Source organism: Bos indicus x Bos taurus, chromosome 2 (assembly GCF_003369695.1).
Source record: "Bos indicus x Bos taurus breed Angus x Brahman F1 hybrid chromosome 2, Bos_hybrid_MaternalHap_v2.0, whole genome shotgun sequence".
Taxonomy (NCBI): Eukaryota; Metazoa; Chordata; class Mammalia; order Artiodactyla; family Bovidae; genus Bos; species Bos indicus x Bos taurus.
Genome location: NC_040077.1, coordinates 4596765 through 4615581, shown reverse-complemented (window position 1 = coordinate 4615581; position 18817 = coordinate 4596765). Strand labels below are relative to the sequence as shown.

At 48.2% G+C, this 18817-nt stretch overlaps 1 protein-coding gene across 2 annotated transcripts in view; it reads right to left on the bottom strand.

Moving 5' to 3' along the window:
* LIMS2 (LIM zinc finger domain containing 2) overlaps nucleotides 1-17957 on the bottom strand; it is a 44098-nt gene extending 26141 nt beyond the window's left edge. Inside the window, exon 1 of one of the 2 annotated variants that reach the window (XM_027554795.1) lies at nucleotides 17833-17957. Coding sequence is in view for 1 of the 2 variants with exons in the window: in XM_027554789.1 (XP_027410590.1) it covers nucleotides 12268-12278 (11 nt within the window). In the remaining variant the exon portion in view is untranslated. Of the gene's footprint in view, nucleotides 1-12267; nucleotides 12597-17832 lie in introns of those variants that run through there. The other variant, XM_027554789.1, reaches the window with a different exon arrangement.
* Nucleotides 17958-18817: the final 860 nt, after the last annotated feature.

The following is an 18817-nucleotide window of genomic DNA, read 5'->3' as shown; positions in this document are numbered from 1 at the left end:
ATGAAGACTCAGTGCAGCAAAAAAAAAAAAGAATGAAATCTTGCCATATGCTACAATGTGGATGAAACTTGAGGGCATATGCTAAGTGAAATAAGTCAGAGAAAGAAAAATACTGCATGATCACACTTATGTGTGGATTTATTTATTCTTACATGTGGAATTTTAGAAACAAAAGCCCAGGTCAGATACAGAGAATAGTTTGATGGCTACCAGAGGTGGGGGATGGGAAGTGGCCAAAATGGGTGAAGGGAATCAACAGTACAAAATTCCATTTATCAGATAAATAAGTCATGGGGATGTAATGTATAGCAGGGTGACTATAGTTAATAATACTGTATTTCATATTTGAAAGTTGCTAAGAGAATAAATCTTAAAAGTTCTCATCACAAGGAAAAAAATTTTTATAATTATGGTGTCAGGTGTTAACTAGACTTACTGTGTGATCATTTCACAATATATACAAACATCAAATCATTATATTGCGCATTTTCTAAAATTAATATTATATCTCAATAAAAATACATAAGCTAAAAAATAACTGGGAGAAAAAATAAAAAAATAATAACTGGGAGGGAATAAAAGCAAAAAAAAAAAAAAAAGCTGAATCTTCATAAAAACACTTTTATGGTATTTTAATTTATCTTAGTACCTTAATCCCCAATTCCTAACTCCATAGCTACCTAGAAAAGTAACTGCCGACATTCCCAGTAATGGGGGAGAAGAGGGCTGAAATTCTTTCAAGGCTTCATTCCCAAAGAATGACCTGGTCTTCCCTTGAAGATCACACTTGAAGGCTTTTCTTTATGTGACCTCAGTCATATCAACCCAGGGCTGAAAGCCTCTCCTAGGGAGAGTTTTTCAAATATATTACTATCAAAACTACCTATGATGTCATTGTCACAGACAATGGATAACAGTTGGGCAAACAGATGACTAACTTAAACAAGCTTAAAAGGAAAAACCAAGGAATTAGATGTGCTTAGGAGCTCTGAAAAGAACTGACATATCTCTGGGAAACTAGAAGGCCATGCACATGCCCAGGGCTGTGTGTATGCTCAGGAAAGACCTTAGAAGGTCCTAAGCTTTCACTTCTGACAGATCCTTTTAGCTCCATACAGCAGGAAATGAGGACTAGGGCAGAGTTGTAAAATGCCAGGTTGAATGTTGAAAACGTGCCCAAAAATACATTCAGAGCCTTCTGTAAAAGCTGGGAGACACTGATTTTGTCAACTACAAATTTTGGCATTTGCCATCGGCACTTGCCATCTACTTCTACAAGGGTTAAATCAGGTGCTGCTGTATCTGCTAACTTTTAATACTCTCTGAAAGGAGATCAGGATGGAGAGCAGAAGTGAGGCACTCTGTGCTCTGAGAAAAACTGGTAGAACAGGTATTATAGTTAGATATCTTCTCATATCGAGAAAAGCACTAAAATCCTTCATGGTGACGGCAGTTCCTCATGACTAGCAGAAACCCTTTGCCCTCCCCCCCCAAAAAAGTGCTTAATTGCACGTGTTATCCTGTCACCAAAATCCTAAGTATACTGACCTTCCCCCCTACCCCACTGAGAGCAACGTCTCAGAGCTATCTGAAATGCTGTCTCCCGGGGTATAGCCCACACTTTGACCCAGATAAAACTTAACTCACAACTCACACATTGTGCATTTTTTTAAGTCAACAGTTTCAGGCATTCAAAAATATCTCTATCCAAGGACTTCCATAATAGTCCAGTGGCTGAGACTCCAAGCTTCCTATGCAGGGATGCAGGGGACTCAGGTTCAACCCCTGGTCAGGGAACTAAGATCCCACAGGCCATGCAGCATGGTTGAAGAAAAAAAAAAAGAAAATCTCTGTCCAGTCATTAGCTGGCCACTAAACTAATCAGGCAGAGACTGCAGTGGCCACAAATGACAGAGATACAGACTTTACAGAGTAAGTTCAGGAAAGTTACTAAACAAACAAATCATAAGCAGCACCAACAGAACCAGGGGATTAGGGAGAATCTGGTTTCCAAAGCTGCCACACCACATTATTTTATTTGAGAAGTTCCATTCTCAGCAAAAGTTAAAATACATGCAAAAAAAACAACAACAAAAATGACCTAGACACAGGGGAAAAAAAGAAAAGCAATGAGTAGAAAGGAAGCCCTGAGGAAGCCCAGATGTTAGACTTACTAGACAGACTTCAAATCAGCTAATTTAAATATGTTCAAAGAACTAAAGGAAGCCACGTCTAAAAACCTAAAGAAAAGCATGAAAATGATGCATTATCAAATGTAGAATATCAATTGATAGAAATGATAAAATGGAACCAAATAGAAATCCTAGAGTTAAAAGGAAATACCAAAGAGATTTCTTCAGGATGAAATGAAAGGACGCTGGACAACAATTCGAATCTACATGAAGAAACTAAGAGCAGTAACACTAACCATAAGATAAATATAAAAGACAATACAAATGTATTTTTTGCTTGTAAACCTTTTTTCCCATTTGGCTTAAATATGACTGCATAATGACATAATTTAACACAAAAGAAGGCAATGGTGTAGGAAGTGAGAAACAAAAAAAGACATGATATATAGAAAAAAATAGCAAAGTGGCAGATGTAAACCCCAGTTATCAGTAATTACATTAACTAAATGGATTAAACCAGTCAATCCTAAAGGAAATCAGTCCTGAATATTCACTGGAAGGACTGATGCTGAAGCTGAAGCTCCAATAGTACTTTGGCCACCTGATGCAAAGAACTGACACATCGAAAAAGACCCTGATACTGGGAAAGACTGAAGGCAGGAGGAGAAGGGGACGACAGAGGATGGGGTGGTTGGATGGCATCACTGACTCGATGGACATGAGTTTGAGCAAGCTCCGGGAGTTGGTGATGGACAGGGAAGCCTGGCGTGCTGCAGTCCATGGGGTCACGAAGAGTGAGACATGACTGAGCGACTGAACTGAATTGAAATGTATTAAACTTTCCAATCAGAAAGTTTTTTAACTTTCTTTAAATGAATATTTTAAAGGTGATCCAATTATATGCTTTCTCCAAGAGACTCACTTTACATTCAAAACCACAAAAAGATGGAAAGTAAGAGAATGTCAAAGATATACTATACAAACTGCAACCAAAAGAAGACAGGAATGGCTATGTGTGCATGCTAAGTTGCTTCAGTAGTGTCTGACTCTTTGTGACCCCATGGACTGTAGCCCATCAGGCTCCTCTGTCCATGGGATCAAATAGCATCAAAAGGAAAAAATACTTAGAAATAAATTTAACCAAAGAAGTGTCAGCCTTAGGTGGCACAGTGGTAAAGAATCTGCCTGCCAATGCAGGAGGCGCATGATACGTGGGTTCACTCTCTGGGTCATGAAGATTCCCTGGAGTAGGAAAAAGCAACACACTCTGGTATTCTGGCCTGGAAGATTCCATGGACAGAGGATGCTAGCCCATGAGGTTGCAAAGAGTCAGACATGACTGAGCCTGCACACATGTTATATATACTGATAACTACACAACATTGTTAAAAGAAATTAAAGAATACCTAAAGAAACAGAAAGACATCCCCTGTTCATGGATTATAAAACCTAACATCGTTAAGACAGCAATATTTCCCCCTCCCACACATGACCTATGGATTCAACACAATCCCTATCAAAATTCCAACTGCCTTTTTAATAGAAATGGACAAGGTAATCCTAAAATCCACATGGAAATAAACACAAGGAACTCAGAATAGTTATTGAAAACAACTTGAAGAACAAAACCAGAGGACTCACGTTTTCCAATTTCCTAACTTACTACTGAGTTACAGTAATCAAAACAGTAAGGTACTGGCATAAGGACAGACAGATACATCAACTGAATGGATTGAGAATTCAGAAATAATCCCACACATCCATGGTTGACTGATTCTTAAAATTTATTTATTTATTTTAATTGGAGGCTAATTACTTTACAATATTGTAGTGGTTTTTGCCATACATTGACATGAATCAGCCATGGGTGTACATGTGTTCCCCCATCCTGCAACCCCCTCCCATCTCCCTGCCCATCCCATCCCCCAGGGTTGTCCCAGTGCACCGGCTTTGAGTGCCTGGTTTCATGCATCAAACTTGGACTGGTGATCTATTTCACATATGGTAATGTGCATGTGTCAATGCAATCTTCTCAAATCCTACCCTCGCCTTCTCCCACAGAGTCCAAAAGTCTGTTCTTTATGTCTGTGTCTCTTTTGCTGTCTCACAAATAGAGTCATCGTTATCTTTCTAAATTCCATATATATGTGTTAATATACTGTATTGGTGTTTTCCTTTCTGACTTACTTTGCTCTGTATAATAGGCTCCAGTTTCATCCACCTCATTATAACTGATTCAAATGTGTTATTTTTAATAGCTGGGTAATATTCATTGTGTATATGTACCACAGCTTTCTTATCCATTCATCTGCTGATGGACATCTAGGTTGCTTCCGTGTCCTGGCTATTGTAAACAGTGCTGTGATGAACATTGGGGTACAGGTATCTCTTTCAATTCTGGTTTCCTCAGTGTATATGCCCAGGTGTGGGATTGCTGGGTCATATGACAATTCTATTTCCAGTTTTTTAAGGAATCTCCACAGTGTTCTTCATAGTGGCTGTACTAGTTTGCATTCCCACCAACAGTGTAAGAGGGTTCCCTTTTCTACACACCCTCTCCAGCATTTATTGTTTGTAGACTTTTTTTTTTTTTTGTTTGTTTGTTTGTTTGTAGACTTTTTGATAGCAGCCATTCTGACCAGCGTGAGATGATACCTTATTGTGGTTTTGATTTGCATTTCTCTGATAATGAGTGATGTTGAGCATCTTTTCATGTGTTTGTTAGCCATCTGTATGTCTTCTTTGGAGAAACGTCTGCTTAGTTCTTTGGCCCACTTTTTTTATCGGGTCGTTTATTTTTCCGGTATTGAACTGCATGAGCTGCTTGTATATTTTTGAGATTAATTCTTGGTCAGTTGCTTCGTTTGCTATTGTTGCCTCCCATTCTTAAAGCTGCCTTTTCACCTTGCTTAGAGTTTCCTCCGTTGTGCAAAAGCTTTTAAGTTTAATTAGGTCCCATTTGTTTATTTTTGCTTTTATTTCCATTACTCTGGAAAGTGGGTCATAGAGAATCCTGCGGTGATTTATGTCACAGAGTGTTTTGCCTATGTTTTCCTCTACGAGTTTTATAGTTTCTGGCCTTACATTTAAATCTTTAATCCATTTTGAGTTTATTTTTGTGTATGGTGTTAGAAAGTGTTCTAGTTTCATTCTTTTACAGGTGGTTGACCAGTTTTCCCAGCATCACTTGTTAAAGAGATTGTCTTTTCTCCATTGTATATTCTTGCCTCCTTTGTCAAAGATAAGGTGTCCATAGGTGTGTGGATTTATCTCTGGGCTTTCTATTTTGTTCCATTGATCTATATTTCTGTCTTTGTGTCAGTACCATACTATCTAGATGACTGTAGCTTTGTAGTATAGTCTGAAGTCAGGCAGGTTGATTCCTCCAGTTCCATTCTTCTTTCTCAATTGCTTTGGCTATTCGAGGTTTTTTGGTATTTCCATACAAATTGTGAAATTATTTGTTCTAGTTCTGTGAAAAATACCATTGGTAACTTGATAGGGGTTGCATTGAATCTATAGACTGCTTTGGGTAGTATACTCATTTTCACTATATTGATTCTTCCAATCCATGAACATGGTATATTTCTCCATCTATTTGTGTCATCTTTGAATTCTTTCATCAGTGTTTTATAGTTTTCTATATATAGGTCTTTTGTTTCTTTAGGTAGATTTATTCCTATTTTATTATTTTCATTGCAATGGTGAATGGAATTGTTTCCTTAATTTCTCTTTCTGTTTTCTCATTGTTAGTGTGGAAGAATTCAAGGGATTTCTGTGTGTTAATTTTATATCCTGCAACTTTACTATATTCATCAATTAGCTCTAGTGATCAGTGGTGGTGTCTTTAGGGTTTTCTATGTAGAGGATCATGTCATCTGCAAACAGTGAGAGTTTTACTTTTTCTTTTCCAATCTGGATTCCTTTTGTTTTTTTTTCTTCTCTGATTGCTGTGGGTAAAATTTCCAAAAATATGTTGAATAGTAGTGGTGAGAGAACCCTTGTTTTGTGTCTGACTTTAGGGGAAATGCTTTCAAGTTTTCACCATTGAGGATAATGTTTGCTCTGGGTTTATCATATATGGCTTTTATTATGGGTCAACTGACTTTTGACAAGCCTGCCAAGACAATTCAATGATAAAAGAATAGTCTTGTCAACAAATGATGCTAGAACCACTGAATAGTCACATGCAAAAGGATGATTTTACATGTTTCAATGCCATTCTCCCAAATCTTCCCACCCTCTCCCTCTCCCACAGAGTCCATAAGACTGTTCTATACATCATGTATGAAACGAGATGCCAGTCCAGGTTCGATGCACAATACTGGATGCTTGGGGCTAGTGCACTGGGACGACCCAGAGGGAGGGTATGGGGAGGGAGGAGGGAGGGTATGGGGAGGGAGGAGGGAGGAGGGTTCAGGATGGGGAACACATGTATACCTGTGGCGGATTCATTTTGATATTTGGCAAAACTAATACAATTATGTAAAGTTTAAAAATAAAATAAAATTAAAAATTAAAAAAAAAAAAGGATGATTTTAAACCTCCACTTCAGGTCATATATAAAAACTGACTCATATATAGAAACTGACTCAGGTACTGAAAATTGAAATATTAAAGAGTTAACACGAAAAACTCCAGGGGGAAAAAAAAAAACATATGTGTAAATATTTATAAATTAGGTATGTTTCCTAGATATGACACCAAAAAACTCAAGCCATTAGAAATAAATAAATAGGGACTTTCTGGTTAATCATCTGCCTTGCAACATGGGGGTGCAGTCCCATCCCTGGTAGGGGAAGTAAGACCCCACAAGCTGCAGAGAAAGTAAGCCCATGTGCCACAACTGGAGAGCTCACACACAGCAACAAAAGACCCTGCAGCTGCAGCTCAGACTCTAGGCACAAAGAAATAAGTAGAACTTCACCAAAGTTTAGAACTTCTGTGTATTTAAGGACACTACCAGGAAAGTGAAGACAACCTACAGCAGAAAATATTTGCAAATTATATATCTGATAAATATCTAGTATCCAGAATAATGAACTCTTACAATCCAGCAATAAAAAGAACACAATCTTAAAACAGGCACAGAATTTGAGTAGACATTTCTCCAGATAAGATCAACAAGCAGCCAATAAGCTCCTGAAAAAGTGTCCAAGATCACAGGTCACTAGGGAAATAAAAGTCAAAACCATAATGTGGTGTCACTTTACACCTACAAAAACAGATAACGGTAAGTGGAGAAAACGGAACCCTCAGACATTCTTGATGTGAATGTAAAATTGATGCAGTTACTTGGAATACAGCTTGGCAATTCCTCAGTTTAACATAAAGTTATTATAGGACCCCCAAATTCCACTCCTAGGTATATTCTCCAGATAGTAGACAATATATGTAGGAATATTCACAGCAGCACTTATTCATAAGAGCCAAAAGTGGAAACGAAATTTCCACCACAGATGAATATACAGATAAAATGTGGTTTATCCATATAAGGGCATATTATTTGGTCAAAAAAGGAACAAAGTACTGATTCATACAACAATATAAATGCACCTTGAAAACATTATGCCAAATGAAAGAAGCTAGGCAGAAAAAAAAAAAAAGAGGCCACATAATGTATGGCTCCATTTATATGAAATGTCCAGAACAGGCAAACCTGTAGAGACAGAAAGCAGACTAGTGATTGCCAGGGGCTGGGGGAAGAAGGGATTAGCTGCAAATGGGTTTCTTTTGGGGGTGATGAAAATATTCAGAATTGGTGGTGATGGTTGCATAACCTGGTAAATATACTATAAACCACTGACCTGCACACTCTGATAGTGAATTTCATGGCATGGGATTCATATCTCAAATGTTAAAGCAGCACACACATAGTGAAGAATGCAACTATGCTGCTTACTAAGAGACAAGAGCCCCAGAAGCAGCACGAAGCTGGGAGGCGGGGTTGCTATCTCTTTCTGGGCGGTGAGTGCCATCCCCAGGGCAGCCAGCGATACCACCGCAGCCTCTCTGCCAGAGCCAGTTTCACTGGGGGACTGAAGACAACTCGCCCAGATCCTTTGGCATGGCTGAGATGAATGATAATTTCATCAGGACATTCTGAGTGATTGTATTTTCTTACGGTGCATGTATGTTTGGTTTTATATACACGCATATGAGACATCTCATCTTAGTGAGATACAGTCATCTCACGTGAGCGTCTCATTAAGATCATCTTATCAGGTCATCTCGAATAAATAGTCATCATCCAAAATCTAGAAGATCTGAATAAACAGAACAAGAAGGACTGTTCAGGTGCCTCCCTCTGCTCCCCTCCCTTCCTCCCCCACCCCCCGGCAGAAATGAAGCCCTAAGGATGGTTTAAGTGTGACCCTACGTAGTAGATGGAAGCAGAGAGCGGACGTGTGGCTGGAGAGGTAGGTCAACTGCTGTGCAGGGAGAGCCCAGGCCCTCCTCAAGCAATAGGCCAGCTCACAAGTGCCGAGTCCTCAGTTTTCAGGAATTCTGGGAACTGGTTCACATCACCTTGGTAGCTTGAAGTGAGCCCAACACCTCTTGAAGTAAGAGGTGTTACAGCATGGAACTGTGCACACCCTATAGATCAGGCCCCATGGCACTCCCCTGGCCAGCCAGAGAGGGGAGTCTCCACCAGAAGAAGAAAAGGGAGGAGGTGAGGGCCATGGGTGGGGCCCAGTCTGGGGCTCAGGGCCCAGCTGCACATCCCCTGTCACCTGCTTCACACTTTGCTTAAACCCTTGAGTCCATCACAGCCCCATGTGCTGTCCCAGGGCCTCTGGCTGCCACCCTAGCTGCTCCTTGGCAAACTCCTCTGCTGAGGGAGTCACTGGGCATATTCCTGAGGAGGGTGGGGAGCATCTGGGAGCACTGAGGGGGTGTGGTGGACAGGGTGAGGGGGCTGGTAGGTGTGAGGACAGGGATCCAGCAGCCCCACTCTGCATTGTGCCAAGGATGGGGCCCGGCTGTGAGCTGGCGGCCTCTGTGGGTGTCGGTCATGTGGTGGGTGGGCCTCCCCTCCAACAGGCCAAGCCACTGAGTCACAGCTGTGTGCATGGTGCCCCAGGCTCCCTCTGGAGGACAGCCGCTGACAGGTCAGCTCCCTGGGCAGGGGAGGTAACCCGCCCAAGGTTGGAAAACGTTGACGTCAAAGGTCCCTTCAGCTGGGACAAAGACACGGTGTTTTTAAGTCCAGAGTTCTCGGGGCTGCAGCCAGGGCTGAGCCTCTTCCCACAGCATGGAGGCTCCCTAAATAACCACGCCCATGTCCCAGGCCTCATTCACTCTTCTGGCCTAGCTCAGCCCTCTCCTGGGCTACAGACCCTCATGTCCAGTTTCAGGGTTTCCCCTGAGACTTACCACCGCTCTCCAAATGCTTCATGGCCCAAACTAGCTCTGTGTCCACTCCCACACCTGCCACCACAAACTGGGCACCTGCCCTGGGTCCAGACTCCACCTCCCAGGTCTCCTGAATCGCTCTCCTCTTCTCTTGCCCCATGGCTGCCAAGGAGAGGCTTCATCACTGCTTGCCACCTGGCTGGTCTCCTTCCCTGTCTCTTCCTCAGCAGCCCCTTTCCTAACAGTACTCAGAGGAGTAGTTCCAAAGTGCCCAGCCATGCATGGCACTCCAGGTCACTTCAGCGGCTCCCCCACTGACCTCCCTCTTGTCTCACCTGCTTGGAGGGCTGGGGCTTTACACTGTTGCCAGGGAGAGCCCAGAAGGTGCAGGAGGTGTACAAGGAGAGGGTAATTTCCAAAAATCAGTCTGGTCTGGGCAGCAAGGGATAATGTGGGGAAAACCAGCATCCAGGTGTGAGAACTGCCCTGGCATCTCATGGGGGTAGTGGATGTGTAGAGGGCACAGTGGCATGAAACAGAATGAAAAGGAAACTCCACAGCTTCTGGGACAGGAAAAACCTCACCCACCCCAAAGGCTGGGTCGGACGTCCATTCCTCTGCCAGGCTGGCCCCTATGCCTGCATGTGGAAGGGAGATCAGCCGCTCCTGGCATGGATGCCACATGTGGTAGGCCAACTTCAAAGGAGGATGGGAGCATGGGCTCACAGACCACTCCCAGCTTGTGAAAAAGAAAAGAGCAGAAGAATACACAAGAAGAGAAGAAAACCACCAAAATGTTACTGAGGGCTTTTCTGAAGAGTGGAACCACAGGCTATTTTCTTTCTTTCTTTATGTTAACGTTTCTGTTACCTCTTTGTTTCTGGGTTTTTCCTAGTGAGGGAGTGAAAGTATTAGTTGCTCAGTTGTGTCCAACTCTTTGCAACCTCAGTGGATTGTAGCTTGCCAGGCTCCTCTGTCCAGGGAATTCTTCAGGCAGGAGTGCTGGAGTGGGTAGCCATTCCCTTCTCCAGGGGATCTTCCTGACCCAGGGATAGAACCCAGATCTCCCACATTGCAGGCAGATTCTTTACTAACTCCCTAACTCTCTAAGATAAGCAGTTTTACTTTTAACCCAACTCAGAGTTCTCCAAGGCTCACTCCAGTCCCTGTGTCATTTGATGACTAGCATCTTTTGGGCTCAGGGTGCCCACTGGAGCCGGGCAGCAGCTGGAGCAGGTTGGCCCCTGTTCCCACCCTGGCCTGCATTCCCAGCTTCTCCTGCGGCGCTATCCTCTGGCCAACCTGATACCCCCCTCTCCCCGGAAGACCCCCGGGGTTCAGGGGGGAAAGAGTTCCTGCTGAGGGAACAGAGGTGCATCTGGTTTCTGCCTCTCCCCACCCCAGAGCATCAGAGCTGAAGCTACTATAGACGCTGACATCCTGCAGCTCGGCCTTACACGATCTCCGCTCTGCCTGGAAAACCACCTGTCACGCATCCCAGCCCCACACCAACACCCATCTGTCGCTGCTCCTGATTCTGTCCCTGTTCTCTCCCCCTTTTCTTCCTCGGGAGCTTAGAGGGTGGGGAGTGAGGTAGCCGGCAGGGGTGCCCTGCGAGGGACAGGAAGGCAAGAGCACACTAGGAGGGGTGAGCACTGGGAGCGGGTTTTGTCGGCAGACCTGGGCTGCGGTGGGAGGTCTGGGAAGTGGGCAGTAAACTGCATGTGAAGCACAGGACTCCCCATTAACAGGATCTGTGCTGGCTCCTGGGACTGCCCTAGGACTCCAGGCCATAGCCTTCATAGCGATCTGTGTGACCCTGAAGGCTGGGTGACTGTCCTGCACATCGCCTAGGTTTTGGGGCCACCACTCTGCCCTCTGTGGCTGCTCCCCATTTCTGAGTACTGCCTCTCCAAGCTCCTTTCCCCAGCAAAGCCACGGGGTCCCCTCTAGCCTCCAGCCCCAAGTCAAGGGGTCATAAAGAAGAGCATCCTCCTCCCAGGGCTTGGCTGGAAGGGGGCCTGTGGGCCTCAGAGACCAGCCCCTCCCACCCCTGAGTCATGCACTTGTACCCAGCCAGGTTCCAGAAAGGGTTGCGGGGGCCAGCACTAGCCAGACACTGGTGGCCATGTGACTGGCCTGGTGAGTCACTTGGCCTATGGGGCGTCAGTCATCTCATCTGTGAAATGGCCACAAGGGATATAAAAGTGGAAACCGGGCCAGGCCTGGGGGAGTTTCTGGGGTTCAACCCATCCCTGTGCAGCCTGTGTTGGGGGCAGGTCTGGCTAGGTCCCCAGACCGACCGTTTACCATTTTTACCACCCCATCTTACAGAGCAGGAAACAGAAGGCTCCAGAGGTGACCTGTCACCAGGGTCACCCAGCGAGGGGACAGGGAAGCCGGCGGGAGCCGACCGCCTGGATTTTGACGCCGTGCCTTTCAGTTGGTAGTGACCTTGAGCAAGTCCCTGGCCCCTCGGAGCGCTAGTTCTCGGGAGCAGAGGGCGGGTGTGGTAATGGCTCCGTCGTCCGGGACAGCACAGACCGTTCACCTGCCGCTGCCCTGGGCCGGCCAGAGGGCTGGACACGCGGGAGCGGGGCAGGCGCCCCTGACTTGACCAGCGCTGCCACCCGGGGAGGGGCCTGGTGAGACCGGGGTGCCCGCAGGGGTCTGGGCTGGCCGGGGTCCTGCCCCGCAGCCCCGCCCAGCCTGGCGCCCCAGGCGCCCCCTCCCGGGCCCACGGCGCCCACCGCCCAGGGGCGCGGGGAGGGGCAGTTACCTTCCCGTCATGGTGGCTGCGCACGCCGAACCCGGGCCGCCTCGGGACCCCTGAGCCGCCGCCGCCGCTCGCGGAGCGCCCGCCGGCAGGTCCGCGCCCGGAGCAAGGAGACGCCCAAAAAAGGCCGGAGCCGCTCCGCCCGCCCGGCCCCGCCCCGCCCAGCCGGGCGAGCCGGAGGTGGGGGCTCGCTCTGAAGGGCAGGGTGGGGTGGGCCCGCCGCGCCCAGGAGGTGGGGGTGCGGGAGGCGGGGGGGGGCGGTGGGCACAGCGCGCCGGAGGGCAAGGAGGGGGCGCGCGCCACCCTCGCAGCCTCGCCTCTGGGGACACCCGAACACGGCCTGCGGAGCGCGCGGGTCACGTCCTCCCCGCCGGCTTCTCTCGCCACCTCCCGGATTCCGGGCATAGCTTTCCTTTAAAAGGGAGTGAAGTTATAATAAACACGAACGAGCCCCCTTGCCCCGCTGGGGCGCCCCGCCCGGAGCTTCCCCCGCCCCGGCTGTCCCAGGCTGCCCTGGAACGCGAACACGTGCGGGGGAAGGAGCAACGGGGACAGATGCTGAAGCCACCTCCTCGCTGGCCCCCAACCCCGAGGCCCCGCTGCGGCCCCGGGCAGGAGAAGGGGCCACCTTCACGCTTTAATTCTGCAGACAGACGTATCTGGACACCGACTCCCTCCCCGGGCACTGGGGACTCCCAGTCCACGGAGTCCCGCTTCCAGGAAAGTCAAGGTCGAGGGGCGCCCCCTTTGAGTCAGGAGCCTGATTCTGCATACTTACAGGCCAGTGCCCTCCCCCGGAGATACCCAAGTCATCCGAGTCTGTGAGCCGCCCCCTAACCTAGCAGAAGTTACTCTATAAAGATGAACCAAACGCCAGAAGTTGAGGAGGAGAACCAAGGAAAGCTAGAGGGGAGTCATTAAACTGACCTGGAGAAATATAAAAATTTAGGGAACATATTCTGAATAAAAATGTTAAATAAACAAAACCTTTACTCCACCTAAAGGCAGAAATTTCTAGCGAGGCAGTGGAGTGTAGCTCATAATTCAAGGCAGCCCAAATACCAAGGCTGGAATAAAACTGAGCAGCCTGGTCTGTTAAACCAACTGAACATTGCCTTACTTCTTGGAAACAGACAAAAACTATCTAGAAATGGCCATGCGAAGTAGCAACTCACAAATAAACAGTGGAATTCAGAGCGATGAATTGATAGTAACGTGCAGCATTATACCTGCAGAGCAAGCTTGGGAAAGGCACCTGTTCCTAAGTAGCTGGTATCTTGAAACTATTGTGGTTTGCAGTTCTTTTTGCAAATGTGTCTTGGCTGATTCTGATTAACTGCAATTTGATGATTAAGTGGAAAGTATGGATGCTTTCTTGGGTCATCCGCCTGTTGATATAGAAATGATTTTCATAATTGCCAACACAGAGATGCAAATGTGTTGGAGGTTGTGCACCAGCAATGGACTGGATGCTTAATCAAATATTGGGGTTTTGTGGGAACCAAAGGGGATGAAAAGTAGAGAGCAGAACACCAAAGGGACCTGCTCCCTACCTGGGGATCCCATGCCTGCCCTCCAGCCTTCTAGCCCCCTTTTGTATGGTCACTGAGCAGGGGGGGATCTACCTGTGGCCAAACCAGAGCTCTCTGCTGCTCACCTGTCACGCAGAGTGCCTCTTCCCTGGGCCTGGGCAAACTCAGCAAGAGCTGGGTGGCGACTGTGCCATCATTCAGAGGTGGAGCCTCAAGGAGCTGTCTGCCAGCCTCCTACAGAGCTGCTACAGGTCAGATTTGCAGGAAAGAGCTGGCAGTTGCTTGGCAGTGGTTATTCAGATGTTCAATCACTCATCACCCCTTCATTCAAGACCATATTTATGGTCAAACCATATTTATGGTTTATGAGCACTGGGGGGTCAGCTGTGAACAAGAGGACCTGGGCCAGGTTCACACTGAGTTTAGCTGGCATGTGGGACAAACTGCAAACAAATAAATACGATTTCAGTCAGCAACAGTACTGCAAAGAAGAGGCAGTGTACAGGGCCACTGTAGAGTGGAGAGGCAAGTGGTGGTGACGACTGAATGAGGAAAAAAGTTAGCAAGTGCAGGGACCCTGAGGTCAGAAAGAAGGTGATAGGAGAACACGAGGGCAGGGCATGGAAATAAGGGAGAGGGCAGGGTCAGGGCACAGGCGCGGAGTCTGAGCGCCGGACACAACACTCTTTGACACCAACGTGAGTGAATCTCCAGACATTACTCGGAAAGAAGCCTTAAGCAAAAGAGGCCTGCTCCGTTAGTTGAAGTTCCCTGAGGTAGCCACCATCCTGAATTTTTTCCACCGCTGACTAGTTTTTCTGCTCTAGTCAGTCGTTCACTGGAGTCTGACTCTGCGACCCCGTGGACTCAGGCTGCCAAGCTCCTCTGTTGATGGAATTCTCCAGGAAAGAATACTAGAGTTGGTTGCCATTTCCTTCTCCAGGGATCTTCTCCATCCAGGAATTGAACCCACCTCACCAGGGAAGCCCGAGTATCTGAGCATTCGTGGTAAAATTCTTTGAGCTTTGCTGAATGCTTGACTGGGGTGTTTGTGGCGGGCGTGGATGTGATTTCTTTTAGAGTCCAGATGACTGACAGGTTTTCTTTCTCTCCTGCTTATTGGCCATGTGGCAGGACAGCTGGGGCAGGTCAGATGAGGGGTATGTAACACTGAAGAGCCTTTTGGGCATCCCAGGGAAGGTAGGAGGGGAGTGGGTGCCCTGAACCTGGAACTCAGCGAGGTCCCATCTCTGCAAAGATGTGGACGGTTTTGTGCAGATAGGGTTTCAACCCTGGGGCTCATGTCACTGAAGGTGTCTGTGCTGAGTCAGAAGCCCTCTAAGGATGAGAGGTCAGGGGTCCCAGTGAGGGAGGGAAGCCAGGGTGTGGAGGTGGGGTGAGGTGTCACAGAAGCCCAGAGAGCACGACCACTCTCTGCTCCCTGTGCAAGCTGCTTCAGGTGCAGGTCAGGGAGGGACCTGGGTTTGGTGTCAGGAGGAGACCCATGGGAGTGAGGGGACAAGCTGGAAGGATAAGGCATGCTTGTGTTCGAAGTCACTTCAGTCGTGTCTGTCTGACTTTTTGCAACCCTATGGACCGTAGCCCTCCAGGGTCCTCTGTCTATGGGAGTATTCTGCAGGCAAGAATACTGGAGAGGGTTGCCATGCCCTCCTCCAGGAGATCTTCCTGACCCAGGGATTGAACCTGTATCTCTTACGTCTCCTGCATTGGCAGGCAGGTTCTTTACCACTAGCGCCACCTGGGTAAGGCAGAGCCCTGCAATGCCCTCTCCCACGGTCCTGTGGTCCTGCAGACAGCGCTCCCTGGGGTGGGGAACACAGCACCCGATGGGGGCAATGGAGATGGCAGAGAACTTTATAACTGCTTGGAGAAATCCTGCTCTAAAGAGAGCAGAGAAGTGGGCAGTTGTCATGTGAGGGAGGGAGGAGGAAAGGGTGCAGTTTGGAGGCTGGGGTTTGACAGGGAGAGAGCTGCTGACACTCAGAAGTGAGGATTGAATCACCCACTGCATGTGATGATTCAGAGCAGGACAGATGAGGCTCTGAGATGTCAGAGGTCAAGGCTGGGCCACAAAGCAAGCAGTGGACAACGTGACAGCTGTCCTAGAAGAGACTGGGAGGTGCAAGGTCCCTCTAGGTGCAGGCCCCATGCCCTCTGGGTCTCAGGTTCTCTGTGAGCAACCCCTTCCCAGGGGATTTCCTTGGCTGCCCCACACCACCCTCTCACTCCCCACTCCAGCATGCTGCCACAGCTGAGCTAACTCAGTTCCCTGGAGGTCCCACGGCAGGAGGAGAGGGAGGCGGTCATGGGGTCCAAAGGAGGGGTTGGGCCTCCCTGGACCTGCATGGCCATGGCAGCAGCAGTGAGAACTGGGGCCTCCAGTTGCCTTGAGCAAACGGCCTTTTCCCCAGAGCCACGTGGGGCTGTGGTGTGGGTGGAGGAGGAGGAGGTCTCAGGTCCCTCTCAGGAGCAAAGTGCCTTCCCAGCAGGCAGGACCAGTATCATGCCTAGTTAATAATGGCCAATGTGATGTGAGTGCCCCAGGGGCTCCCCCTCCCTCTAACTGGTCTGGGTATTTCCCTCTCAGGGTGTTGGGGATGGTCCAACACTGAGCCTCGTAGAGTAGGGATACATAACTCAAATCAGCCAGCTGCTTCGAGCCTGAAGTTTGTTCCGAAGTGGCCTGTGAGAATCCCTGGGGAAGGGCGGGGAAGCACCTGGCCTGTTCCAGCGGGAGCCTCTCCCCAGGCAGAGAAACAAACAGTGAGCGGCACACCCGCCTCCGTGCACCCACACACACCAGGACAGCTGTCATTTTAACAAACATGTTTTTCTATTTTAAATATTTCTTTTTGGCTGTGCCACGCGACATGCCGGGTCTTAGTTTCCCCGCCAGAGATCAAACCCACACCTTCTGAAGTGGAAGTATGGAGTTCTGACTGTAGGGAATCCCTAGGTTTTTCTATTTTAAAATGTGAGCATGCCCTCAGAACACAGCGTCTGACCGGCACAAAATGTACTTACTTCTTGGACCATGCAGAACTCAGTGAAAGAAGCTGGTGGTATCATAACCCACTAATTCTTTTAACACTTGTAGAAAAACAAAGTTGTTATTTAGTCGCTAAGTCGTGTCCAACTCTTCTGTGACCCCCCATGGACCAGGCTCCTCTGTCCATGGAATTTTCCAGGCAAGAATACTGGAATAGGTTGCCATTTCCTTCTCCAGGGGATCTTCCCCACCCAGGGGATCTTTCCGACCCAGGGCTCAAACCCACATCTCTTACGTCTCCTGGAATGGCAGAGCAGATTCTTTACCACTGAGACCCAGAGATGTTTTTCAATGTAAAGAGAACACAGGACCCTTATTCAGATCTTGTTTACTCAGGGGTGGAGCTGAGCCCAGGAGCTTTACCGCTCATGGCTCTGCTTCCTTTCCAAAGACTGCCTGCCTTGAACTTTGAAGAGAGAAATGTATTTCACTCTTACCTTAGCTCTGGGACAGACTTCACTCAACTCCCAGGTTTGGACCAAGAGTGGCCGAGTTTGGACCCAGAATGCCTCTAGCTGGCATGCAGCAATGCCACATTTTTGCACCTCAAAGCGTCCTGGCCTCAGTTACCCAACAAGAAACCACCTGTGCACAGTGACCACAGAGTTCTTCATCAGCCTCCCCTGCTTCCAAAAGCACCTTTCTTCCGCACGATAAGGTTCACATTGCTTCCCCTTTCTCATGAGGACAGCCAACCATTAACCCTTCCATTGGAGCATCTCCAGCCTGTGTCTACAACAGAGATCAGCTGCTCCCCACCCTCACCCCCAACCTGTCCAGACTTGCAGGAGGCCCAGCATCCAGCCAGGATGAGCTAGGCATTCCCACTGCAGCTGGTCCTTTATCCCAACAGTAGCATGACCACTTAGAAGCCGTAAAGAGAATGGCAGAGAGAACCAGGCTGGGCCCCATGCACATCTCGAGAGCAACAAGCACCACTCAGTGGGCACTATGAAATATCTCTACCTCAGAGGGCTGAGTTGCCCCTCGGCCTCCTCCTGCTGCTCCCTGCCCCGAGTGGAGTGCTGCTAGTCACTTCTTTGGGGAAGAGCAGCTGCTCGGCCCTCTTGGCACAGCCACATGGAGAAGCCTGGGCAGCGGCTGGGAGTGTCCGGCCACCACCAGGTACCCAGGCATTTTGGCCCATCTCTCCCTGGACAGGAGGCTGGGCTAGAGCTGGAGGCGGAGCCAGAGGCACTTTGTGGGGCCAAAGAGGATGGAGGAAGCCAAGGAAGGAAGGGCCGGCCTCCCTGGGGAGGTGCCTGCTGGGCGGGCCATTGAAGGCCAGGAGCCAGGAGCTAGGGCTGCAGGACAAAGGGAGCAACAGCTGCCCTCTGAAATCAGAGGAGCCAGCAAAGGTACAGCAGCCAGAGTGGCCTCCACGTGCAGCCACTAAACCAAGCATTCGCTAAATGGGGTTAATGAGCCCCTGGGAAGCCTGACGCTTAGAGCAGGCACACACCCTAAAGCTGCCCCCTACGAGGACATGAGAGAATCTGCAATCACTAGGAGTAAGCTAAGAAAAGTTACTAAGACACCTCCCTGTCAGTTATTGTTGTCCCCAAAGAAGGGAATTCTTAGGATTATTTCTACCACATCAAATTAATTATAATTTTCTGCTATAAAAATTTCATGTATCGGGAACCGCCCAGAGGCAGTAAGAAGAAAACTTACCTTGAGCTGCATCATCCAAGATGAGAATGACGCTTTGCTTCCAGTCTTATTTGGGTAGTTATTTTGTGATCCCCTTGCAGTTATTTTGTGACCCTTTTGCAGTTATTTTGTGATTCATTTGTGTTCCCAGTTCCACGTTCTGTGTCTTCATGGCAGATGTCCACACTGTTTGGCCCTGAGCCGGACTGCCCCGCTGTCCAGCGCTGAGCATTAGTCACACTGTGCTGTGCAAAAATGCTGCCCCGGGATCTCCCTGGACTCGTCTGCTTGCGAGGGG